The 25,260-nt window shown below is 51.8% G+C and overlaps 2 protein-coding genes across 6 annotated transcripts in view; one reads left to right on the top strand and one right to left on the bottom strand.

The window, feature by feature from the left end:
- Nucleotides 1-2,290: 2,290 nt before the first annotated feature.
- Nucleotides 2,291-8,466, bottom strand: SAMD10 (sterile alpha motif domain containing 10). 5 transcript variants are annotated; one of them, XR_004619957.1, is made up of 6 exons: nt 6,765-8,466; nt 4,637-4,818; nt 4,388-4,559; nt 3,898-4,038; nt 3,546-3,702; nt 2,649-2,669 (listed from the first exon to the last, which is right to left on the bottom strand). XR_004619957.1 is itself a non-coding variant. In XM_034641919.1 (5 exons), exons 1-5 carry the CDS (start codon nt 7,126-7,128, stop codon nt 2,641-2,643), a joined length of 1,089 nt encoding a protein of 362 aa, XP_034497810.1. In that variant the 5' UTR covers nt 7,129-8,466; the 3' UTR covers nt 2,291-2,640. The 5 variants fall into 5 exon arrangements, 3 of the variants coding, with proteins under 3 accessions (XP_034497810.1, XP_034497811.1, XP_034497812.1); XR_004619956.1 differs by lacking the exon at nt 2,649-2,669 and adding an exon at nt 2,785-2,870; XM_034641919.1 differs by lacking the exon at nt 3,546-3,702 and having other exon boundaries at nt 2,291-2,870.
- Nucleotides 8,467-8,546: 80 nt separating this feature from the next.
- Nucleotides 8,547-25,260, top strand: part of PRPF6 (pre-mRNA processing factor 6) — a 42,856-nt gene continuing 26,142 nt past the window's right edge. The window contains exons 1-7 of the mRNA XM_034641555.1: nt 8,547-8,746; nt 12,649-12,840; nt 13,310-13,486; nt 13,714-13,869; nt 20,824-20,918; nt 21,280-21,436; nt 22,466-22,628. Coding sequence (XP_034497446.1) covers nt 8,675-8,746; nt 12,649-12,840; nt 13,310-13,486; nt 13,714-13,869; nt 20,824-20,918; nt 21,280-21,436; nt 22,466-22,628 — 1,012 coding nt within the window. The 5' untranslated portion in view covers nt 8,547-8,674. The remainder of the gene's footprint in view (nt 8,747-12,648; nt 12,841-13,309; nt 13,487-13,713; nt 13,870-20,823; nt 20,919-21,279; nt 21,437-22,465; nt 22,629-25,260) is intronic.

Genomic DNA, 25,260 nt, shown 5'->3' with positions numbered 1-25,260 from the left:
GGGCGCTGGGCGCGGGGCGCGGGGTCCGGGCGGCGCAGGCTGCGCGCCGCGCTGCGCACATGCGCGCTCCCGCCCCTCCCACCTTTGACAGTTTTACTGTGGGGGGGAGGGGGCGAACTCTCGCGGTATTCCTGCAGCCGCTCCGCGACGGAGAGGAACGGGTTGGGGGGAGGGGGCCCATCGGCCCGGCCCCCTCTCCCGGCTCCGGACTCCGTCGCCTCTGTGCGCTGGAGCTCCAGTGCAAAGTGGCCAGTTATGCCACCCATAGGGCAAGAGGTGTTTTTCAGGCAGTGGGGTAAACTGAGGCACTATAGGGGTGCTGGGAACTGCTCGAAGCCCAGAGTCAAGGATGGAAGCGACCTCTAGGCGCCTCTAGGCGCTGGCTCTGGGAAGGTGCAGCCATGGAGACCACCGTCCTCTGGGAGCAGAACTCTCGGCCCCGGGAGTCTTGCACCTGCAGAGCAGGGCCTGGGTGTCTTCCAAAGAGCCCTGTGACCACCTCTGTCTGTGGCCACACTCGGGATTGCCTGGCTCCTAGCAGTGCTGGGGCAGTTTGAGGCCATGGGCCCTACTGGGGCTACTGACCATCGGGCTAGCCTTTGTCTGCTTGGGGCAGGGGTGATTCTAGACCAGCTGTGATTTGCTCCAGGGTGCCCCAGAACCCGGGCCTGTGAGGGCACCCCAGTATCAGGTCTGGGGGGAATGGGGCACCAACCCTACCAGGACTTGGGAATAAATGAGGCAGGGGAAGAGGTACTGGTTGGGAAATGGTTACAAGGTGCACCGCCTTCTCTGAACCCTTTCCCACCCCCCCCACACACCTATTCCCACTCCCCCCTTCTGTCTACCCTGGAACAGGTTGGGTGCATTGCTTGGAGACAGGGCACAGAAGGTCAGATTGCGGTCTGTCTCTTCTGACAGGGACTCTTGAGACCTGCTTCTCTAATGGCTGGCACAAAGTGCTCACAGAGAGAGGGGTGGGGGCCCTCTGTGGAGGGTTCAGTGGGTTAGAATGTCCCTTGGAAATCAGAGCCAGAGAAAGGCCCACATGACCCCAGGAGGAAGAGCGAGGGTCCTGTCCTTCCCTTACTGACCGTGCCCACACTGGGGACAGGACATGCAGGATCTGTGGAGGGGTCAGCGCATGAGACGCAGACAAGTCTGTCATCTTTCCCCACGTAAGCCTGCATGTCTGCGTGTCTAACACATCAGTGCCCGTTGGTAGGTGTGTGTCTGAGTGACCATATGCGCTGGGCTGTGTCCTGCATGGACATCCAATGTCACCGTATGTCTGTGTGTCCTGTACGAGGGGAAAAGGATGCCAGTCTGTATGTTAATCCCCGGATGACTAAATGCAAGGTGTGTGTGGGTGGAGGGACCTCTGTATCTTAGCAGATGCGTGTCCAGGCTACAGCATGTCTGGATGTCAGGGCCTTGTCTGCGGTGGCCCCAATGCTTCCGTATGTGAGGGGATCCTACCACCATCCTTGTCCGTCTGTGTGTCCTGACTCCAGTGGTCAGTTGATGCCCCTGGATTACCGTGTGTCTGGTTGCTGTGTGGGTACCTGTGTCCGGGTTGTCGTGACCTGTGTGTTTATGTCAGAGCATTACCCTGTGCAGGGCGCTTAACGGGGGGCCCTCAAAGATTGCCATGTCAAATCCCTGGAACCCATGAATGGGACCTTATTTGGAAAAAATGGTCTTTGCAGGTCTGCTTAACTGAAGGGTCTTGAGATGAGAAGATTATCCTGGATTGGCCAGGTGGGCCTTAAATCCGGTGACATTCCCTCGTAGGAGGAAGATTTGACACAGACAGAAGGTGATATGAGCACCAAGGCTAGGATAGAGTGACACGGCACGAGCCCGGGAAGCCCTGGGGCAGCCACGAGAATCTGGGAGAGGTGAGGAAGGGTTCTTCCACCCTGCGCTCCAGGAGGCAGTGTGGCCCTGCTGGGTTGCAGACTGGCGGCCTGCATTACTGGAACAAAACCCGTTTCTGTTGTGTTAAGCTTCCCAGTTGTGGTCATGTGTTATGGCAGCCCCAGGAAAGTAACGCACCTGTGTCCGTGCGTCTGGGTGCAGTCCACAGGGCTGAGCCCAGGATTCCAGCCTCTGCCTCTTGTCCCCACCTGGTCCTGGGGTAAACAGGTGCCCTGTCAAGATGCGACACCACTGCCCCCTAGTGGCCCTGTGGAGGCACCTGAACTGGGCACTGGGCATCCCCTCCTCCCACAGCTGGGGCCCCACCACCCATGGCTCTTCTCACTCTCAAACACCCAGTTGGCTGGAGCCAAACACACACATGGGGCATTTCAGAACCAGGTTTATTTCTGGTCTTTTTGTCAGAATAAAAAAAGCGCAAAACAAAGAAGACAAGAGCATGGGGGCATGGGGGGCAAGACAAAGGAGGGAGAAGGCGGGGGCAGTGATAGGAAGGACCCTCTGCGAAAGACAACGTTGTGATGGCACAAGGTGAGCTGGGACAATCAGGGTGGCCAGACAGGACATGGAGGCTTCCTGTATGGGCCTTCAGGATGGGGGTCACCAGGCCAGTTGTCCAAATTCCACTCAGGACCTGCAGTAACCAACCTCCCACCTGAAGGCCAGCTCAGGGCACGGAGACGAGGCTGGCGTCTGTCCTCACCTGTCTCTGAGGTTTTCGGAGTTCCCTAGGGGAGTGGGAGGGCAGAGGAGCGAGAGGGTGGGGGCTGCCAGGACTACCCTCACTGTCCCTCTGCTGAGCAGCACCAGTCCCAGACCTTGGGCCCCCTGGCCCACGGAGTGGTTGCTCAGGTGCCGGCTGGGTCTCTGGTGGGTGAGTGTAGGCAGCGGAGCCCTCAAGACAGTCTCTTCAGTGAACTTGGATTTTCCTGGGAAAGGGGCAGTGAGAATACACCGTGCCTCAAAGGCAGCCTCCACAGATGGGGGAAGAGCAGAGCTGCACTCCCAAACCCAAAACCAGGACATGGCTGAGCTGAATCCTGGCAATGGGGTCCTCATGGTGCTGTGTTAGGTCTTGGGTGCCTGAGCAGTCCCCAGACCTCTCTTACTTTAGTTCCTGGGAATAGATGGGGGTGTGGTGAGGGTCTCCGAAATCATGAGGGAGAGTTCTTGGTGGGGCTGCTGCTGCTGACTATCTGGGTGGGGCGGGGGGTGGCACTCGCCAAAGGGAGCCTCCAGAGTTTATCCCACCTGTGCCGGCAATCCTCTAGGTGCTGGGTGAGGGTGTAGAGCTGGACAAATGGGCAGACAGACAGACTTCTTGCCCTGGGGGAGGGCAGGATGCCCAGAGGAAGTGTGACTCAGCAGGCAATAGGGGCACGGACATCAGTGTGGGTGAAGGGAATATAAATAATAAACAGACTCCCTGGGAGTCTAGGGGTTAACCAGACCCTGCTCTGGCTCCAGATAGCTGCCCTGCATGCTGCCAGCAGCACCAGAGAGTGGAGTTGGGCTCAGGTCCTGGGAGGAAGGGCCACACCCAAGCAGCCCCCACCTGCTCACAGCCCAGAATGCACAACCAGAGATGGCAATCCTGGTCCCACCTGTCCACTGGGCCGGGCTCAGCCCCTGGCACCTCTGGCGGGGTCCGAGAGGGGCTGTGTGCCAGCTCTGCATCGTCCTTGCCACAGGCTCTGGTCACAGTGCTGGGGTCTGGGGTTCAAGCCTCGGGCAGCAGCTAGGACGTGTTTCCGAAGGAGGCTACGGGGTGGATGGGGGTGAGGAGCGGCAGAGATCTCTGGCATCTTCCATTCTGCCCCGGATGCAGGACAGCCCTTCCTGTTGTCCTACGGCTGCCCCCCTTGAGGTCGGCCCACCCACCCCACACTTGGGCTTGCAGCCCAGCCTCTCCCCCACCCCCATGCCTCTCTGGCACTCCTGGCTCCCCCCACTGACCTTGGCTGAGCAGCTGCAGGCTCCGCCCCTCCTCGCGCACCTGCAGGCGTAACACCTGCTGCAGCACCTCTTGCCGCTGTGCCTCCTGCGCCAGCCCCATCCGCTGCAGTTTTTCCCCGTTCAGCCGCAGCAGCGCCCGGCCTGAGAGCAAGGGGGGAGGGGTCGAGCCGAGGTCAACATCCAAGGGGCACCCAGAGCCGAGGCAGAGAGAAAGGGGAGGGGGACACAGAGAGACTCAAGGTCGGAAAAGGGGGCGGAGACACAGAAAGAGATTCAGAGAGACAGGGAAAGAGGGTGAGAGGCAGTGGAAAGGCAAGGGCGGACTGAGCTCGGGCAGAGAAAAGCCAGGAGAACAGAGAAACACACTGGGAAGACCAACGAGACAGCCCTGGAAGGAGAGGCTGGCCTAGGAGGAAACAGAGAGGGGACACGGGCAAGCTGGGGGAGGGGGGTCCTTACGCCCCCACCCCAGCCCGGCCCCCAAGGGCACCTGTGATGGCGTGCTGGGAGAAGGCCTCCACGTAGACGAGGTAGTTGTGGGGACAGTACTTCTTGAGCCACTTGCACACGTCCTGCTGACTCCACAGGACCACAGGCCTTGCCAGGCCGCCCAGGGAGGGGCTTGTGTGGTACAGGCCATAGTGGTCCGAGTACAGCCGGCCCTGTGGAGGAGATGAGTAGCAGCCGCGGTAAGGTGGTGGGAAGGGCAGGGGCTGAGGTGGGTATGGTGGGTGGGTACCTGGGGGGCCTCTGTGCCAGGCTGCTGCAGGAGCTTGACTGGCCGGCCGCCAGCGGCCCTCTGGCTACGGGAGTCGTGCCACGTGAGGCTGGTGCCTGGCGTCCGAGGCAGGTGGCAGGGGATGCTCTCAGCAGACACCGTGTGCTCCAGGAGGGTTCGGCAGAAGCTGAAGTGTGCAGTGGCTGCAGAGCATGGGTGCCCGGTCAGAGTGGTCAGGGGCAGGACCAGAGGGTCATCTCTCTGCAAATGGGCTCCCTCTCAGCCCATTTTCCTTCCAACAAAGGAGAGACACCTTCCCAATGAGAGGGTCCCAAACCCCCAGAGGTAGAAAGGAAGCATGCAAGAGCTGTCTAGAGTACCCCAACCCAGTCCAAAGATGAATTGGGGACATCTTTCCTCTTCTGAGTGCACCGTCCATACTCTGGGGAGCAGGATGGATTCTGCTTAGAGAGACAATGTGCACACCAGGGAACATAAGACTTACAGCCTGGTGAGGGGCAATCCTGATACAGGCCTGATGTCACCCTTGCTTTCGGCTGACACATGCTGAACCAGACCAGGGTTCAGGGAACCCAGACAAGGGAACTAGATCACACCCCTATGTCCTGGGAGACCCTGTGTGATGGCGAGCCTCTGAGTATGCTGCCTGCCCATCACCACTGAAGGCACCCAGTCTCTGCAGCCATGCCAGCATTTGAGACTTGGCTCCTGCCCTGCTGTGCTCACCTGCCAACCCACTAACAAGGAGCCTGAATGAACTCTGGGCAAGCCAACAACCAGGATTCCTGCCCTTTCACCTGCCACAGGGCCCTTGGCCCAGAACAGCTCCTGTGTGTGGTGGGTGTCCAGCGGGCATGGGCTGCTGAGTGCAGGTGTGCAGGGCCCAGCCACATGCTCAGGGAGCCACAGTGACACCTTGTGCCCTCTCTTCCCACACACACTTCATTACATGCCTCAAGTTGTAGTTTCACTGTCATTTCTGCCTTTGTTGCTCACATGGGTCACAGGAGGGCAGCCACCTCAATGGTCGCCTCCCAGCCCTTGCACAGGTCTTGGCACATGGGAGGTGCCCAGAAATGTTGTGGATGGATGGGTAGATGGAGAAAGGCTCTGTGTGGTGTCCACAAGTCAGTAGAGCCCTGGGGAGAGGGAGGAAGCTGGGCCCAGGCTTGCCCTCATTTTACAGCATCTAGGTCCCAAGTCAGCAGGCAGAAACGGGTTCTTGGCCAGGGCCCTTGCCTCACTGACTCTCAGCGGTAGAATGAGAGATCCTCCCTCCCATGAACACACCCCAAGCCCCCAACTGAGGGCAGGGTTTGGCGATGTGCCCAGGAAGTCTCAGTAATGGGAAAAAACCCATTACAACCCCCTCCTTCTACCCCTTAAGGTTCCTCGGATTTAGCACCCCCTCTTCATTCTTGCAAGTTCCCGAAATTGAATGACCCCAGGTGACTCTAAATTTGCGGTCCAGGGTCAAACAGAGGGTGCGGCTGGTGTGGTCGCTGCCCCGATGCGGCTTCTGATATCGTGGGAAAGGCTTATTCTAAGCTGGCATCTTTCAGGGCAAAGCCACTTGGCCTCACATCGCAGGGCCTCGTGGAGCCGGGCCGGGCCAGGGCAGGAGCTTGAAGCTGCACCGCGAGCTCTGCACCTGTCCAGGTCCAGCAGGGCCCCGCCCATTTCCTGCTCGTGCTTGGGGAAGGATCTCCGTCTTTCCGTCTGTCCGCCCGTCGTTCCGTCCCTCCCTCTCAGCCCCAACGTCAGAATTCCAGCATAAAATGGGGCGGGGGCGCCCAAGCCCGGCTCTGGCCTCGGCACTCTCTCCGCCCCACTGCAAGAGCTAGGGAAGGAAGGGCGCGCAAAGGAAAAGGTGACCGCGGGACGGTGCCAGCCTAAGGACAGGAGCCCCAGCCGGTAACCTCCTCCAAGCCAAGGGTGCGGTGATCCCCAAGGCCTGAGGCCACCCCCCAGCTCAGGACAAAGACACCAGGGACCCCGTTCCTCCAGGACGCGCCCCCCACTCCGCGCCAAGCCGCTGCTTGGACTCTGCCAGATCCCGCCCCCGCCCCTCTCGGTTCCCGAGCCCCCAGCCCGCGATATCCCGGCGCCCTGGTCCAGCCCAGCTCACCGTCCACATCCCGGGGCTCCCCGAAGCCGGCACGCACAGCCCCGGCGCGGCCTCGCGGGGGGCTCAGCTTGGTCCTTAGCTCCGTGAACATGGGGCCCAAGGATCCCGGGCCGGTGCACACGCCCCTCGCCGGGCGCAAGGCGGCCCGTGTGGCCGGCGGGGAACGCGCGCCGCTGCCCCGCCCCAGCCGGCCCCGTGCCCGAGCCGGTCTCCGCGCCCTGCGCGTCTGCGCGGCGAGGCACCTGCCCGTGAGCCCTGAGTGCCGGGCGCGCTCCGGGAGCTCCGAGGTGTGTCGGCGGCGCGCAGGCTTGCGTATGCAAAGGGTGTCTGCCGGGGTAAGGGGCCATCTCGCACACCTGGGCATGGCTTCATGGACGAGCGACTCTGTGCACCTTTAAGGGATCCAGACGTCTGAAGGGGGCTCTGAGGCAGGGAAATAAGCGATCTTCCCCGCGGGGAGGGAGGGGGCAGGAGGGGAGCATCCTACCTGCTCCTGGGATCGTCTGTCCACTGGGACGCAGGGTCAAGGGCCAGACCGACCCCTCTCAACCATTTCCTTCCATTCTCCTGCCTCAATTTACTGACTCACTCCTTTATTCACGCGTTCTCCAGACCTCTGCAGAGGTCTCTCCCTCAAATGGGCCCTTGCTTCCCAAGACCCTCTCTTAACTCCCACCACAATGTGAACTCCAGGAAGACAGCCAGGCAGAGTCTCTCCCCTTCCCTCCGTAGGGGGAATCTGACTCAGTGCCCAGGATGTGGCTCTGAAAGCGGTTTGCTGGGAACGGGGACGAGAGAGAAGCTCCAAGGAGGCTGCCGCAGGAAAAAGGGATGTGTTCGTTCCAGGCCCGCAATGACAAGGGCTAGGGTGGGCTGGGGTTGCCCGGCTCAGGAGGCCAGACTTGCTACCAACTGGGTTTTGCCTGCTCTGCCAAGAGTCTGAATGCTCTCCACAGGTGTATGTGGGGGCCAGAGGCTGTCCCACAGTAGGAGGAGCAAAGGTACACACAGAGATACAGAAGTGTACGCAGAGTAGTCACGTGTGTGCACCTAATACATGAGCACAGGTCATCCCACTAGTATCCAAGCCCACGACACACTCAAGTAGTGAATGCACAGAATTCACCCACGAGCCGTGGCCACGCACGCCCACGCACCGAACTGTTCCCGGCGTATCTCCTGTATTTACTTATTTTCGGCACTTAGCTCTCTAGGGGCTGCGCCTCCACCCTCCCTGCCACGGTCAGGGTTTGGTGGGGGCGGCGGGGGGGGGGCCGGCGGAGCCTGTACGGGTGGCCGGTGCTTGGACTGCACGCCGCTCAGGAATCCGAGCGCTGAGAGCTGGAGCCTGCACACCGGCTGTCCGCAGCAGACAGCTGTGCGGCTCCGCTCAGACGTGTGACGCTCGACCCCGGGGCGAAGGGCGACGTGAATGGCTAGGCCTGCTGCCGCGGCGTCCTTGGCGGTTGGGCTGACTCAGACAGGGAGGGGCCCATGGGTCCCTTCGTACAGGCGGGTCTCCTCGGAGATGCGTCGGAAGCACGCAGTAAGTAAAGATGCCCCAGGCTCGGCTCTGAGGTCCTGCAGGGTTTCTCCAGGATGATGCCGCTCCTGCCGGTCCCCAGCAGGACCGCCCGCACGCCTCGCCACGGTCAGACGCCCCCGCGCATGCGCCTACCACTCGCCCTCGCCACAGCCGCAGCCGGAAGTCGCTTTTCAAGAACGTCCGCCCAGGGTAGGCAGAGTGGGCGGGGCTTCGTGCGGTCCGCGAGCTCTGCTTCCGGGGCGCGGGTGACGCAGGTCCCGCCAGCTCTTCCTGCTGAGAAGCCGGGGTTGTCGGTGGTGTTTTTTTTGCCTCCGACCGCGGCTTCTGTCCCGTCCCCTCTCAGCCCCTCGTCATCACCGGCGCCATGAACAAGAAGAAGAAGCCGTTCTTGGGCATGCCCGCGCCACTCGGCTACGTGCCGGGGCTGGGCCGGGGGTGAGGCCTGGGGCGAGCCGCGCTCGAGCGGCGGGCGGGTGGGGGAAGAAGCAGGCTCATAGCAGAGGAGCCTGATGTGGGGCTCGATCCCAGAACGCCGGGATCACGCCCTGAGCCGAAGGCAGACGCTTAACCGCTGTGCCACCCAGGCGCCCCTCTTTTTTTATTTTTTAAATTTTTTTTAAAGATTTTATTTATCCACTTGAGAGAGCAGGCGAGCGAGCGAGAGAGCACGAGCAGGGGGAAGGGCAGAGGGGGAGGGGTAGAAGCCGATTCCCACTGAGCAAGGAGCCTGATGCCGGGCTCGATCCCAGGACCCTGGGACCGTGACCCGAGCCGAGGGCTGATGCCCAACCGACTGAGCCACCCAGGCACTCTATAAAGATTTTATTTTTAAGTAACCTCTACACCCATGGGGCTGGAACCCCCAACCTGAGATCAGGAGTTGCACACTCCCCTGACGAACCAGCCAGGGGCCCTGTATTTATCCAACTTTACTTTCTTTTATTTTTATTTTTTAAAGATTTTATTTATTTGAGGGGCGCCTGGGTGGCACAGCGGTTAAGCGTCTGCCTTCGGCTCAGGGCGTGATCCCGGCGTTCTGGGATCGAGCCCCACATCAGGCTCCTCTGCTATGAGCCTGCTTCTTCCTCTCCCACTCCCCCTGCTTGTGTTCCCTCTCTCGCTGGTTGTCTCTATCTTTGTTGAATAAATAAAATCTTTAAAATAAAAAAAAGATTTTATTTATTTGAGAGAGAGTGAGAGCGAGAGCAAGAGAGGATTAGAGGGAGAAGCAGACTCCCTGCTGAGCTGGGAGCCCGATGCAGGACTTGATCTGGGACTCCAGGATCATGACCTGAGCCGAAGGCAGATACCTAACCAACTGAGCCGCCCAGGGGCCCGTTTATCCAACTTTAAAAGAAGGTTTTGTGTTTGTGTATTTTGGATATGGACAAAAGTTGCAAGCATAGTACCTGTGTCTGCTCAGCTCTGAGGCCACTTGGATCTTGGTCCATGGCAAGCACACTTGCATTAACACCAGGCTGTTGAAGAGTAGTCTTAAGGTCTGGGGACTGGATTGGAGAGCTTAAGGTCTCTGTGGCTTTCCAGAAAGCAGTGAGATTTGGGGGATGATTCTTTTTTTAAAAAAAAATATTTTATTTATTTATTTGACGCAGAGAGACAGCCAGCGAGAGAGGGAACACAAGCAGGGGGAATGGGAGAGGGAGAAGCAGGCTCCCAGCGGAGGAGCCAATGTGGGGCTCGATCCCAGAACACTGGGATCACGCCCTGAGCCGAAGGCAGATGCTTAATGACTGAGCCACCCAGGCGCCCCTGGGGGATTATTCTGACCACGAGTCAGGATTACTGTCTTTGCAATGGGTGCAGTGGTGTTGATTAATGTATATTAAGTAATTTGGAGGTTAACTGAAGATGATAAATGAACATGTAAATCCTCATAGGCAGGGGTTGTGTCTTGAGAATCTCGTTCCACACATCCATGTTGGGACACGACCGTGGGGAGTTGGGCTGGGCTGGTGGAGACAGACTATAGTGAGTCTGGAGGGAGCACGTGTGTGCTGTCTTTGGGGCCTGTTCGAGAGAAGACTACTCAGCAAGCCTCTCGTGTTTTGTCTGTGGGCTCTCAGGTGGGTGTCTTGCACTGAACTTTGGTCTAGCAAATTTGTTTTTTAGGATTTTATATATTTATTTGAGCGAGAGAGTGAGTGCACAAGTGGGGGTTGGGGGAGTGGGGCAGAGGGAGAGGGAGAAGCAGACTCGGAGCCGAGCAGGGAGCCCAACATGGGACTTGATCCCAGGACCCAGAGATCATGACCTGAGCCAAAGGCAGACACTTAACCGACTGAGCCACCCAAGCCACCCTGAGGTCTAGCAGATTTGTTTATTGATGTTACCTCAGTGTACCATTTGATATGTTAACTTTCTGAATTCCCTGTCCATGTTTCTGGGGAAATTTAAGCAAAGTGAACACATAATCTTTTAAACTATAAATAAATTATGTTGTTTTGTAAGCCTTTTATAATTTGTAAATAAATTTTAAAAATGAAGTTACAAATAAATTTGTAATTTTTTACTAATGAAAGAATATATTGTTGTTAAAGAATATCAGGACAGTGAGACAAAGTATAGGTAAGAGGATAACATTTATTCATAAGTCTGGAAAGTGACACTTAACATTTTGGTTCACTTCCTGCTTTCTATTGCTCATTCATGCAATTCTGTGACTTCCCATAATGTATGTAGTGTTTTTAATTTTAGAAGAGTGGAATACAGTTGTTCAGGGTTTGTTTTTAATGCTTGTTATTAAATTGATGTAGATGAATTTATATACATACAGTAATTAAGTATACATGGTTTTGGACATTAAGGAAGGTTTGATTTCAGTTTTCTGGAATTCATTAAAAAAAAACAGTGACGGATACATGTAGAAAGTCATCTTATTAAGTGTTTTTTATTATTATTTTTTAAATTATTTATTTATTTGTCAGAGAGACACACAGCACAAGCAAGGGGCGTGGCAGGCCGGGGAGAAACAGACTCCCTGCTGAGCAAGGAGCCTGATGCGAGACTCGATCCCACATGACCTGAGCTGAAGGCAGACGAGTTGAAGGCAGACACTTAACCAACTACACCACCCAGGTGTCCCTTATTAAGTGGTTTTAGAAAAACGGTTGGCTTTTAAAAATTTTGTTAGGAATACTTTTCAGGATACAAACCCGTAGAAAGAACACCGCAGCAAATATGGATGCCCTCGTGGAGTCTGAGCCCGGGGTCACAGCTTGCATGTTTGTTTTTCCACGTCTGCTGGTGGTCTTTGCTGGGTCGTATCAGGGTCCAGTTTATGCTCTGCACTGTCATAGCACCTTTATTGCACCAGCAGCATGGACCCCCCCAAAGCTATACCTCAAAGATCACCTGATAGCCAGTCCACATCCATATTCTCCTGCTCATCTCCTCAATATTGGAGAGCTGCTTTTTTTTTTTTTTTTCAAACCAGGACACAATCAGAATCACTCCTTGTGTCATGTCTCCTAAGTCTATCCCCCTCCCCTGCCTTTTTCACCTCTTGGTGACATTGGCTTTTTGAAGAGATCAATTGTTTTGTAGAAGGGCCCAAGCTACGGAATGCTGCCTGCCTCCTCAGGTGTCCTTTAACTGGTTCTGCTCGCACTATTTCCTGTAGAGTGGAAGTTGGATCCTGAGGCTGCATCCGAATCAGGTGAAACGTGTTTGACCAGAAAGTCTGACATGTGCATCTGTGCGTGATGCTTCACATCAGGGGCCATGAGGACTGACTTTCTCCAGCTCCTGGCCTGGTGTTTCTCTTTTCCAAGCACATCATTTGTCCTAATACATTCACGTTCCTTATGTTTTCCTTTTACCATATGGAAGAAAATGTAAATCTCAGTGTTAGGAGGTATTAGCTATGTGGGTCATGTTAACTCTAGTTTGCTTAACTTGGCTGATGCTTTGTCACAGTAACCCACAGATTTCTTCCAAGTGCCTAGACCTGGTCCTCGATCACCAGAACCCAGTAGCTCTCCATCCCTGAAGACCAGTTGCATGGGTGACGAGACAGTCCATTAGTTCTGGCACGTGGACCAGAGAGCTGTTTTGAGAGGTGCACTGAGTGCTTGGAAGGGAGGGAGGCAGTGAAGGGTGGAGGGTCAGTGGGTCAGCTTTCCTGAGTTTTCACAGGATGGCCCTACCTTTGGAATTTTGTAGCAGTTTAAATCTGTAAATACACCTATATTCAAATAAAGTATTTATATCAGATTAAGACAACTTGTTTTTATTTTAGTGAGTTTCTGCCTGTTTTCATTTGGTAAATAATTTAGTCGATATATTTGTGAATGTATTCATTACCGCCTTTGATTTTAGCTGCTGAGTGTGTGGAATTATGCTTCTGGTGATTTAAGTAAGTATAATAAAATGACTTTGTTTCAGAATGAATATCCAGTATTTCTAATGCATGCACACATTTTACTTCCTAGGGAGCAAAGGGAGAAAGAAGAAATTGAGAAATACCGTATGGAACGCCCCAAAATCCAACAGCAGTTCTCAGATCTCAAAGTAAGTGGATGGATAGCGTGCAGTTTCTCATGCACCTAATCTACTTTGCAGAGAATTGGGTAGAATTGATGAGACTTTACTAAGTTTGTTTTTTTGCTCTTTATTAAACTCAGTTGATAGAGGAAGGTCCCTGCTTTAGTGTGTTTAATTTTATGTGTATGTGTGCAAAAAAAGTCCCTTCTCCCTTCACTGAAAAAAATGGGACATATGAGCTTACTTTCTTAGTAACTTTAATGCTGTTTGTACATAAAGTTCTCCTCACTGTGTCTTCTGGGCTTTGACAGCGATTTACGTTTGAGTGAAGTACAGCAGAGCCGACGACAGAAGTTTCTAAGTGAGGAGCTAATTCCTGCCTCAATTCTCTCTAGACCATAATGATTTGGGGCTAGGGGTCAGAGAGCATAGTTTTTCTTGTGCATATGAAATTTTGCCAGAGAATAAGTGTTTTTTGGGGGCCAAATGTTTCCAGAGGAAGTTGGCAGAAGTCACGGAAGAAGAGTGGCTGAGCATTCCTGAGGTTGGTGATGCCAGAAACAAACGCCAACGGAACCCACGCTATGAGAAGCTGACTCCTGTTCCCGACAGTTTCTTTGCCAAACATTTACAGACTGGAGAGAACCATACTTCAGTGGATCCCCGACAAACTGTGAGCATCAGAAAAGAAGGCGAATTGGTCTTTAGTCCGGTTAGGTGGATCAGTCGTGGGAGCCACGGGCAGCGTTAAAGTGCTTCTGTAGTTCAGAAGCTGGACGGTGCTGGGTCTGTAGGGCTGCATGTCTCTCAGGCTACAATGGAAAGATGTCAGAGTTGATAGGATTCTTCTGCATGAAAATGCAATCCAGTGTTTTTGTCCTCCCCTACCCCTGCCCCCAGCAATTTGGAGGTCTTAACACACCCTATCCAGGCGGACTGAACACTCCATACCCAGGTGGAATGACGCCTGGATTGATGACACCTGGCACAGGTGAACTGGACATGAGGAAGATAGGCCAAGCAAGGAACACGTTGATGGACATGAGGCTGAGCCAGGTGAGTCTGTGTCATGCAACATTTTCCTACAGATTGAGAAAATTGTTTCCTGATTATAAAACTAATCTATGTCAGTGGAAAGTTCGTCTTTCAAAGTGCTTTATCACAAGAATAGCAGACCTGTGACAGTGTAGTTTCCTGTCCCATCATAAAGAGTGGCAGGACCCTGCCTGCAGGCTGGTCTCTGCATCTGCCTACAGGGCCTGCACAGGTGCAATGCAGCCCCTGTGGCACTCCTGCTCCCTTTTAGGGGGCTGGGGACTGTTGCAGGTGACAAAGGGTGGCCTGGCAGGCAGGCTGAACAAAGGCACTTAGGACAGACTGCATGCTCTGTGTTGCTGAAGCTTAGTCCTTCCATCCTTACGCAAAAATTAAGTGCATGTGTACATCCACAGTGGAATATCACTCAGCTATACAAAAAAAAGAGATCTTGTCGTTTACAACAACATGGGTAGACCCGGTAAGTATTATGCTGAGTGAAATAAGTCAGAAAAAGGTAAATACCATATGATTTGATTTATGTGTGGACTTCAAAAAACAAAACAAATGAACAAACCCACCAACCAAAAACCAGACTTGTTTTTAAACACAGAGAACAGATTGGTGGTTGCTAGAGGGAAGGGGGGATGGGTGAAATAAAGGGGGTTAAGAAGTACAAACCTCTGGTTTAAAACACGTCATGGAGATGAAAAGGATAGCGTAGGAAATATGGTTAGTAACGTGGTAGCATTGTACGGTGACCGTGTTTATCGTGGAGAACACTGAGTGGTGTATGAAGTTGTCAGATCATTGTTATACACTTGTTATACATTGTATGTTAATTACACTTCAATAAAAAAGTGCACGTATTTTCCGCCTGCACGTGAGTGAATTGTTCAGTGCTCTAGAAAACCCTTTCTAATTATGACATGCTCACCAGAAACCATGAGGAAAAAGACTCTCAAATTTGATGACATACAAGTTAGAAACTTGTGTGTAGTAGAAAGCCCTGTAGGGTCAGAAGAACACACAAACTGGGAGGAAGAGTGCTTGCGCACTTGACCGCCAGTGGCAGAGCTGTGTGTGTAACTCTCCTTTGTGCACACGAAGATGCGTTTGCACACACTCGGGATGTCCAGGGCTGCACACTCACACCACCAGGGCATGAAATAGGGGTGTGGAGTGGAGCTTCGCATTAAAGTATTTTAAGGAAAATTTTCACATATAATTGGAAGTGGAAAGATAGTGTCGTGAATTATTCAGCCATTACTGTTTGGTGCAGTGGGAAACTTGTAAATTTTAATTGAGGTTTTACTGTACTTGAATTTTTTATGTACTTTATAAATTGGAGAGTAGTTCACTGTTTACAGGTATCATGATATAATCTTTGCTTGAGGGACTTTTTGGGTTTTTACTCTTTTTGCAATGACAAACCATGTTTTTGGTGAACCCCTTGTGATTCTGTCATTTAAACATTTTTGTAGTATCTTTAAAGTGAAATTCATGGATTTTTTTCACTTAAATACTAAGTTGTCTCTCAAGCACATAGCATTTCAGAGTCTGCGGGTGCTGGGTTGGGGGCATCGCCTCTGCCGTCATCACTGATTCGAGGGCCAACTCCCCCCCCCCCACAAGTAAGCCTCGGTTTAGTTTTTGATTTTATGAGCTGAGCTCGAGCATCTTTCCCAGATGTTGGTCAGTCTTCGGTGGTTCTTCTGTGACAGGCTTCTTTGTCATTTGTTCTGCCCATTTCCCTCCTAAGTTTGTTTTGATATGAATTATCATTTCTGTTGCATGTGTCTTCTGTAGTTGTTACTCTTCTATTTTTTTTTAAAGATTTTATTTATTTATTAGACAGAGATAGAGACAGCCAGCGAGAGAGGGAACACAGCAGGGGAGAGGGAGAGGAAGAAGCAGGCTCCCAACCGAGGAGCCTGATGTGGGACTCGATCCCGGAACGCCGGGATCACGCCCTGAGCCGAAGGCAGACGCTTAACGACTGCGCTACCCAGGCGCCCCTGTGGTGGTTACTCTTTTAGACTTGTTTGTGGAATTTAGAAATAACTTCTTTAAAAAAAACTTTATATGGTAACTTTTTCAGGGTGAAACATGTATGATAAAAGATGCCATTTTAGGGGCACCTGGGTGGCTCAGTCGTTAAGCGTCTGCCTTCAGCTCAGGGCGTGATCCCGGCGTTCCGCGATTGAGTCCCACATTGGGCTCCTCTGCTGGGAGCCTGCTTCTTCCTCTCCCACTCCCCTGCTGTGTACCCTCTCTCGCTGGCTGTCTCTCTGTCACATAAATAAAATAAAATCTTTTAAATAAATGCCATTTTAATAATTTTTAAGTGTACAGACAGTGATATTAGTGCATTCATATTATTGTACAGCTGTTGTCACCATCGGTCTCCAGAACTTTTTCATCTTCCCAAGCTCTGTCCCCACGAACTTCCATTTCCCACCCCAGACCCTGTTACTTCTGTTCTTTTTGTCCTTATGATTGTGACAGGTCCTCCTGTGACTGATTTGTTCTTCTGGGCCTGGGTGGTTTCACTTAGTGTAACATTCGCAAGGCTCATCCACGATGTAGTTGTGTCCGTACTTCCTGTCTTTTTAAAGCTGAAAAATACTCCGTTGTATGGATGGATGGATCCTGTTGCGTCTGCTAGTCTGTCAGCAGACGCTGGGCTGCTTCGACCTTCTGGCCATTGTGTGTAGTGCTGCTGTGGACGTGGGTGTGCAGATCGCTGTGTGAGTCCCTGCTTCTGGTTCTCGTGGGTATAAACCTAGTATGGATTTGTGGGTCCTGGGGGGATTCTGTGCTTAATGGTCGCAGGAGCCTCCCCCCTGTTTCCCACAGCAGCTGCACCGTTTTAGATTTCCAGCAGAGCAGCAGGCCTAAGGGTTGCAGTTCTTCCATATCCTGGACAACAGTGGTTATTTCTGATATTTTGGAGACGCCATTGTGATGGGTGCGAAGTAGCCGGCTCCTCGTGCTTCTCTCTCGTGTTTCCCGGCTGAGCGTGGGCGGGTGTCTGCTCACGTCCTTCATCCATTGTTTTTGATAGTTTTATTCACAAATACAACATGCACAGAAGCTATCTTTTCATTTTCTTTGCTGTGCAGCCGGCATCAGGATTGGTGACTCTGAGGGCTGCCTGGGCTGCTCTCCCCGCGGCGGCCCTGCGGTTCTCGGTGGGGACACTGCGAGCAGTCTCTGCACGGTGAGCTCTGTTGCACATGAGCAGCACTGCAGGCTCCTTGACGTCGTGGACGAGGACCCCCAGAGCCACTGGGCAGCGCGTGCGCCTTCTGGCTGCTCCGGTTCCCGTTGCTGGGCGTCAGGCACTAGCCCTCGAATCTTGTGGGCACCCTACTGTCCGTGCCTCTGGGTTTCCACCAGCTGCACTTAATTCTGACATACCGGTCTGCCTGGTGCCGGGTGGACTTCTTGGTCTACCTTTAACGATCTCGGGCTTCACCGGAGGTCCGAGGGCGGCCTTGATGCTGAACAAGAGATGGCTGCTACCTCTGCAGGCAGCACTGGGGAAGAGCAACCCATTTTTCTTTTCTTTTCTTTTCTTTTTTTTTTTTTTAAAGATTTTATTTATTTATTCGACAGAGATAGAGACAGCCAGCGAGAGAGGGAACACAAGCAGGGAGAGTGGGAGAGGAAGAAGCAGGCTCCCAGCAGAGGAGCCTGATGTGGGGCTCGATCCCACAACGCCGGGATCACGCCCTGAGCCGAAGGCAGATGCTTTAACCGCTGTGCCACCCAGGCGCCCCCATTTTTCTTTTTTGAAGAGCAGTTTTAGATTCACAGCAAAGTTAAGAGGAAAGGACAGAGATTTCCTGTCTGCCCTCTGCCCCTGCACATGCATAGCCTCTTCTGTTACCAGCACACCCCCAGAGTGGGCCATTTACTAAAGTTGATGACCCTGCATTTACGTATCGTCGCCCAAATCCATAGTTCGTGCTAGGGTTCATTCTTGGTGGTGTGCATTTTATGGGTTTGGACAAATGTGTAATGACGTGTATCCGCCATTATATAGTTGAACAGTGCAGGGGTTAGAGGCACTGACTTCCTGCTCAGTTGGAAATCCACATATAACTTCTTACTCCCCAGAAACTTAACTGCTAAACCCTGTTGTTGCCTGGAAGCCTTACTGATAACGTGAACAGTTGATGAGCACATTTCATATGTTACATGTATTTACGTACTGTACCCTTACAGTAACAGAAGCTCAAGAGAAGAAAGTGTTATTAAGAAAATCATAAGGGACAATATATCTACAGTACTATTTTGTATTGAGAAAGATCCATGTGGACCTGTGTAGTTCAGTTGGTGCTGTTTGAGGGTCAGCTACAGTCTCACCCAGAACAGTCTCGCTGCCCTGCGAATGCTCTGTGCTCTGCCTGCTCAACCCTTCTCACCCCCCAACCCCTGACAACCGCTGATCTTTGCACTGTCTCCATAGTTCTGCCTTTTCCAGAATGTGATGCAGCTGGAACCATATAGTGTGTAGCTTTCTGAGATTGGCTTCTCTCACTTAGCGGTATATATTTAAGGTTCCTCCATGTGCATTTTTTTAAAATTCACATTAGCTTTAATTTTAATAAGATTTGGCATCTTTTTGCATGCTTGATGGCTGTTTCTTTAAAAAATATTTTTAAATTGAAGTATAGTTGACACACAACATTACATTAGTTTCAGGGGTACTCCTGTATGTCTTTCATGGCTTGACAGCTCACTTCTTTTATCTCTGAATATTGCTCCATTTTCTGGATCTGCTGCAGCTTATTGATCCATCACTTACTGAAGGACTGAAGTTTTGGCAGTTATGAATATAGCTGCTACAAACATCTGTGTGCAGTGTCTTTTTTTGTGTGTAGGTGTGAGTTTTCAACTCGTTTGGGTAAATATCCAGGTGTGTGATTGCTGGATGGTATGTAAGAGCCTGTTTAACTTGGTAAGAAACCACCAGCCTGTCTTCCAAAGTGGCTGTGTCATTTTGCATTCCCACCGGGCAACCCATGAGAGTTCCTGCTGCCCCACACCCTCACCAGGCTTTGGTGTCAGTGTTCTGGACGTGGCCCGTTCTAACAGGTGTGTGGTAGTATCTCGCTGTTGTTCTAGTTTGTATTTCTCTGGGGACACAGGACATAGAGCATCTTTTCATATGTGCATTTGTCACCCGTGTATCTTGGTGAGCTGTCTCTTAGGGTCTTTGACTCCCCCCCCCCTTTTCTTTTAAAGATTCTGTTCATTTATTTGTTAGAGAGCACACGCGAGCGGCAGGGAGGGGCAGAGGCAGAGGCAGAGGGAGAAGCAGACAACTTGCTCAGCACGGGACTGGATCCCAATCATGACCTGAGCCGAAGACAGACACCCAACCAACTGAGCCACCCAGGCGTCCCTGACCCATTTTTTAGTTGGATTATTTTATTGTTGAGTTTCGTTAGTTCTTTGTATGTTTTAGATACAAGTCTTTTATTTTCAAGTTTTTGCTCCAGTCTGTGGCTTGTCTTTTTATTCCCTTGACAGTGCTTTTCACAGACAAATTTTTTAATTTAATGAAGTCTAGTTTTCTTTCTTTTGTGGATTGTGTCTTTGGTGTTGTATTTAAAAGTTATTACCGAAGGGTGTAAGGTCTGTGTCTAGATTTGTTTTTCTGCATGTGGACGTACAGTGGGCCCAGCACCGTTTGTGGAAGAGACTGTCCTTGCTCCATTATGTTGCCTTTGCTCCTTCGTCAAAGATCAGTTGACAATTTCTGTGCTCTGTTCTCCCCCCACCACCCAAAGTAAGTTCTGTGCCCAGCGTGGGGCTTGAACGCAACGACCCTTAGATTGAGAGTCACGTGCTCTAGCGACTGAGCCAGCTGGGTGCCCTGGGCTCGGTTCTGTTCCACTGATGTATTTGTCTAATTTTTCAACATCACACTCTGTCTCGATTGCTGTGGCTTTGCAGTAAGTCTCAGAGTCGGGTAGTATCAGCCCTCTGACTTTGTTGTTCTGCTTTAATGTTGTGTCAGCTACTGTGGGTCTTTGTTTCTCTACTATGAGCATTAGAATCAGTTAGTCGGTATCTGCAAAATAGCTTGCTGGATTTTGACTGGGATTGCAGGGACTCTGCAGATGACGATGGGAAGAACAGACATTTTAATGATGTTAAGTCTTCCTCTCCAGGACCAGGGACTGTCTCTCCATTCATCTGTTCCTTTGATTTCTTTCATCAGAGTTTTGTAGATCTCCTCATAGAGATCTTGTATGTGTTAGATTAATGCGTAAGTATTTCACGTTTTTGGTGCTAACGTATATGATAGTGTGTTTTTAATTTCAGATGCCTTTTGTTCATCGCTGGTATATAAGAAAATGATTGACTTTTATATATCAATCTTGTATCCTACAACCTTGCTAAAATTGTTTTTATGTTGATTCTTTGGATTTTCTACATAGACAGTCACCTGGAAACAGAACTTTATCTTTTCCATCCCGTTCTGTGCCACTTTCCTCCTTTTCTTGTGTTGTTGTATTCCCTCTGCCCATGTTTTGTTTGGGTTTTTTTTGTTGTTGTTATTGTTTATTATGATGATTTTAAGACTCACAGCCAGAGAGAATGGTAAAATGAACTGCTATTTGCGAATTTAAAGAAAGTGAGCTGAAATAATCTTTTACTTCATGATTTCTAGGTTTCGCTCATTTTTAAATAGACTTACCTTATGTTTAGTTTTTTTTCCTGGGTCTTTTATGATTTTTTTTAATACATATCTTTGTTTTATAGATTTGAAATTCATTTGTGATCATCACAAACTGTTGTCGAAGTCAAGGTTTTCCTACTTTTACAGTTCCCGTGCTCACTGGTGGTCAGGATCATGGGAGGGGGTTCCAGGGGCGTCTGGGTACTTGGTTTTGGGAGTCTTTGACTCTCTGCAAGCCACTTGGCTTGACTGACAATGCACTCTCTGTCTGGTAGGTGTCTGACTCAGTGAGTGGGCAGACTGTGGTCGACCCCAAAGGCTATCTGACAGACTTAAACTCCATGATCCCAACTCACGGAGGGGATATCAAGTGAGTGCTCTGTGGAACTGGTGGGGTGGGGTGGGACTCAGGTTGCCTAGAATATTTTGGATTTATTTGAAAAATAGGCAGTCAGAATAGGATGTGGTTATTCTAAGAAATACATGGTGAAGTAGGTTGATTTTCCACTTAACCTCTCTGTTCATTGTGAATATTGAATGTGTTATGAATCATGTCCCAGATCTGTGTGCGTGCTGAGCTGGAAAGCACTTTGCTGACCATGTCCTACACTGCCGCTCATATTACTTGGGACTTCAGCTTTGACAGTGGCTACATTGGTGCCTGCGTTCTGGGGCTGGGCACGTCCTCAGCAGTGTGGCAGCTGACCCCGTGTGCTTTTTTGCCCTTGCAGTGACATCAAGAAGGCACGGCTGCTCCTCAAGTCTGTTCGGGAGACGAACCCTCATCACCCGCCAGCCTGGATTGCATCAGCCCGCCTGGAAGAAGTCACTGGGAAGCTGCAAGTAGCACGAAACCTTATCATGAAGGGGACGGAGATGTGCCCCAAGGTAAGGCCCAAGTTAGGGCATTTTCCCGGAAGGCTGAACGATGGCAGCTCCGGAGGGACCCTTGGTGGCTGTAGTAGGTGGGACACCCGTGGGATGTGGACTCGAGGTAGACTAACCTGTCTGCAGACAGAAGGGCAGGCAAGAGGGAAGAGGGAAAAAGTGGGAAAAGGCTTTTCCTGCGTACTTTCACTTAGAGTGAAGGCCCGTCTATGATTAGTTTAATGGCAGGATAACCTTTTTTTTTTATTTTAAGTTTTTATTTATTTTTCAGAGAGCGTGAGTGAGAGAGATGAGTGAGGGAGAGCATAAGCAGAGGGAGCAGCAGAGGCAGAGGGAGAAGCAGGCCTCCCACTGAGTGAGGAGCCTGGTGCAGGACTCGATCCCAGAACCCTAGGATCACGACCCGAGCTGAAGGCAGTCACTTAAGCCACTGAGCCACCCAGGCATCCCTAATGGCAGGACAACCTTAACAAGAAAGCTAAATTGGTCAGCTTTTCCACCCCACCTACTGTAAGAAGCATAAAGACTAATAGGACTCTTAGGAGACTAGTCCGGCACTCTTTTGGGAGGAGTGACCAGACGAGCTGTAAAAAGTCCTGTGAGAACCTCTAACGGTCCCTCTCTGTGGTGCAGACCGGGATGTCCTTGGCAGTGAAGATACCCTCTCCTACATCAGGCGTAAATGAGAACTTCTCAGGCCGTTGCATAGCCACCTGCTGAGAGGTCTCCGTTTCGTCTGTTGGGTGACCTGTCACCCTGCAGGGCAGACTGTGTTCTCCTCTCATGGTGCTGTTGTGTATCTCCCCAACTTGGGGACATAGAGGTGCTGTAGCCATGTTCCCAAGCAGTGGCATTACAGGGGTCCCTGGTGCTGGCGTGCTTGAGTCCAAGCTGGTGGACTTGGGGCCCAGGTTTGATTGTAAAACCCGGAACCATGGGTCTGATGAGCCCGGTCCCTCCTGTTTCCGAGGCTCCATCTCAGATTCCAGCCTGCATGTACACTTCCAATTCTTTTGTTTTGCCCTACAGAGTGAAGATGTCTGGCTAGAAGCAGCCAGGTTGCAGCCTGGAGACACAGCCAAAGCTGTGGTAGCCCAAGCTGTCCGTCACCTCCCACAGTCTGTTAGGATTTACATCAGAGCAGCAGAGCTGGAAACGGACATTCGTGCCAAGAAGCGGGTTCTCCGGAAAGGTGAGCCTCCCTGGGGATGCCGCCACCAGCAGGTGCATCTGGGTCTGTGGGCCTCCTGAAGGAGGTGCTGTCTCTTTGTTCCTGGTGCTCATGCTCTTGGAGGACAGACTTTTTGCTGCTTTGCTCAATTTTTTGGTTGGAATGGTTGAGGAATGGGTAGCGTTTTCAGGCCTTCTTCTGGGCCGGGTTGCCTCTGCTCTTGGACTGTCTGAGCCTGGAAGGTAGTTTCCATTCCTGATGAGGCGCTCAGGTTTAGACCCCACTCCTGTCTTTTCCTGTTGGTGAGCTGGGTGAGGTGAGCAGTCACTCTGTGGCCCCGGGTTTCCTCAGCTTAGGGCTCGGTGGGGTGTATTTGAAGGGCAAGCTGAGCCAGCCCAAAGCAGGTCTCGGGGCGTCCGTCTTCCATGTCGAGGAGCCTGGTGCCGTGGCAGCTAGCAGCTGTGCACTGCTTGAGCCCCTCCCATCTTAGGAAACCCTTGCAAGGTCATGTGACAGCACCTCATCTCGTCTGGTGCTTCAGGGAAGGTGGCGTGTGCCATCAGCACCTGTCACAGTGAATCGTTTGCGTGCCAGGGAAGCTGATTCCATCCAGGAGTCCCTGCTGAGATGGAGCTTTTGTTGTGGCTTGTTTGTCATGATTGTGGAGTTGGTGTAAAGGGCGGCATTTCTCCCTCCCCCAGAACGTGTGGTCCCTGCTGCGTCCGATCTTCATCCCAGAACAGATGCGAGTCATAGGGTTGGTGTGGAGTAACCCTCTGCAGATGGTATATTCTACTTGAACTTGGAGTGTGGGTCAAATAAGGTCTGTTTTGTGGGACTGAGGGCAGTTTTCAGTGAGGTTTCCTACTCTGTGTGTGTGAGTACAATGAGAGAGGTGTGTGACATCAGGCCGTGAGAGTGTTACCACATACTGTTTCCGTGTTTGATAGAGGCCAGGCGGAATCCCCCTTGTGTGTGCCCCTGACTGCGTGTGCTTGTGTGCATTCAAGTGTGTTTTCCTCTCTCGGGTCTGCTTCCCTGATTGCAGCCCTACTACCCATTAAATGCCCAGAGCCAGTCTTTTAAAATGAGGCCAGGAACAGAAAGTTAGCACCTGTCTTGGTTTATAGAAGTCAGCTTATCTTGGGGCACCTGGATGGCTCAGTCAGTTGGGCATCCAATTCTTGGCTTTGGCTCAGGTCGTGATCTCACGGTCTTCGGATCCAGCCCTGCCCCGCTTGGGGAAGGCAGTCTGCTTCAGATTCATTTTCCCTCTCTCTCCCCGCTGCCCTTCTCCCTTCTTCGCCTCTCCGTCTCAAATAGATGAATAAATAAAACCTTAACAAAGAAAACAAGTCAATTTATCTTTTTTAGCCAGGAAAATAGTTCTTTAATGACAAACACATTAAACTTTGGGTAATTAGCATTATTTATTTAGGAAAGCTCTCCTGAATCTCGCCTGCCACAGTCTCGTGATGAATGGTCAGAATGTCTTTGTGGCCACTCCTTTTTCACCACCAGATTACCTGGGTTCATTTCCAGCTGGCTTCAGATTTAGAGAGGGGAGTGGGATTGGAGGTGGGGCCTGCAGGGCAGTGTTGAGAGATGGCTTTTCCAGGATGTCCTGGATCTCTAGGGCAATGGCTGTCCTGGCTCTGCTCCTCTCAGAGAGCTGTGCTGAGGTAGACCCTGTGTGCCCAAGCCGGCCTCTTCCCTGCTCTCTAGTCTCAGTCCTGGCCCGCCCCTGTGCTTAGAGTACTTCCAAAAACAGCATTCTTTTCCAGGTGCCTGGGGCAAAGCCAGCTGCTGCTTCATATAGTTCTTGGTGAAAATCAAGGTGACAGCTACTTCTGTCAGTGACTTAGGACACCCTGCCAGCCCTTAGTCGCTGGCATGTGAGCTCTGGGTCTCAGTGGATGCGGGAGACATCTTAGTCCTTTTTTGAGAGAACTTGAGCTTGGAGTGCTAGTCTGATGCCTGGAGAGGCCTAGTGACCTCTGAGCTGCGGTGTCCTTGTCTGTAAGGACTCACGTGGGCCTGTGGCTGGGCCATTGGCTGCTTCCTGTCAGTTCAGCTCACCGTGATAGGCATGAAGCTTTGTGTCACTCTGTAATTAATACAGTCCTGTGAAAGTGAGGTGATTTTACCCCAAAACCCTGTATTGTGGTGCATGAAGCACAGCACCTCCAGTGGCCGTCACTGTTGGGTCACCGTGAGCACAAGGATAGCACCTGAGTGTCTTCCCTGCAAGGCCAGAGCTGGAGATATGCTGGGCTCTACGGGAGCCCATCCTCTGCTGGCAGGTATATCTAGTTCAGACTGGTCTTTTCCCATCTGGGCTGTCCCTTATGCACCGGCAGGGTGTAGCTGCTCAAGGTCGCCTTACAGCATGGTAGCTGCCTCTGGGGAGACTCTGGGTGGGAGCTAGACTGGCCAGCGACAATTGGCTGCAGCTTTAGTCCTCTGGATTGCAGATGGCACACCAGTGGAGGAGTTCCCACTGTCTCCCAAAAAGTGGAGACACAGGTTCCTCGGTGTCATACCCATCTCCGGGTGAAGTTAATGACTCTAAGTTCAGTCGCACCTGGAAGTTCTCTACCCTGGAGGTTGAATTATGAAGTTCGCTTCCACTGATACCCTGTGTAATAGGGAA

Source organism: Ailuropoda melanoleuca, chromosome 13, assembly GCF_002007445.2.
Source record: "Ailuropoda melanoleuca isolate Jingjing chromosome 13, ASM200744v2, whole genome shotgun sequence".
Classification (NCBI taxonomy): Eukaryota; Metazoa; Chordata; class Mammalia; order Carnivora; family Ursidae; genus Ailuropoda; species Ailuropoda melanoleuca.
Note: the sequence above shows the minus strand (reverse complement) of the source record. Positions and strands in the feature narration are given on the sequence as shown.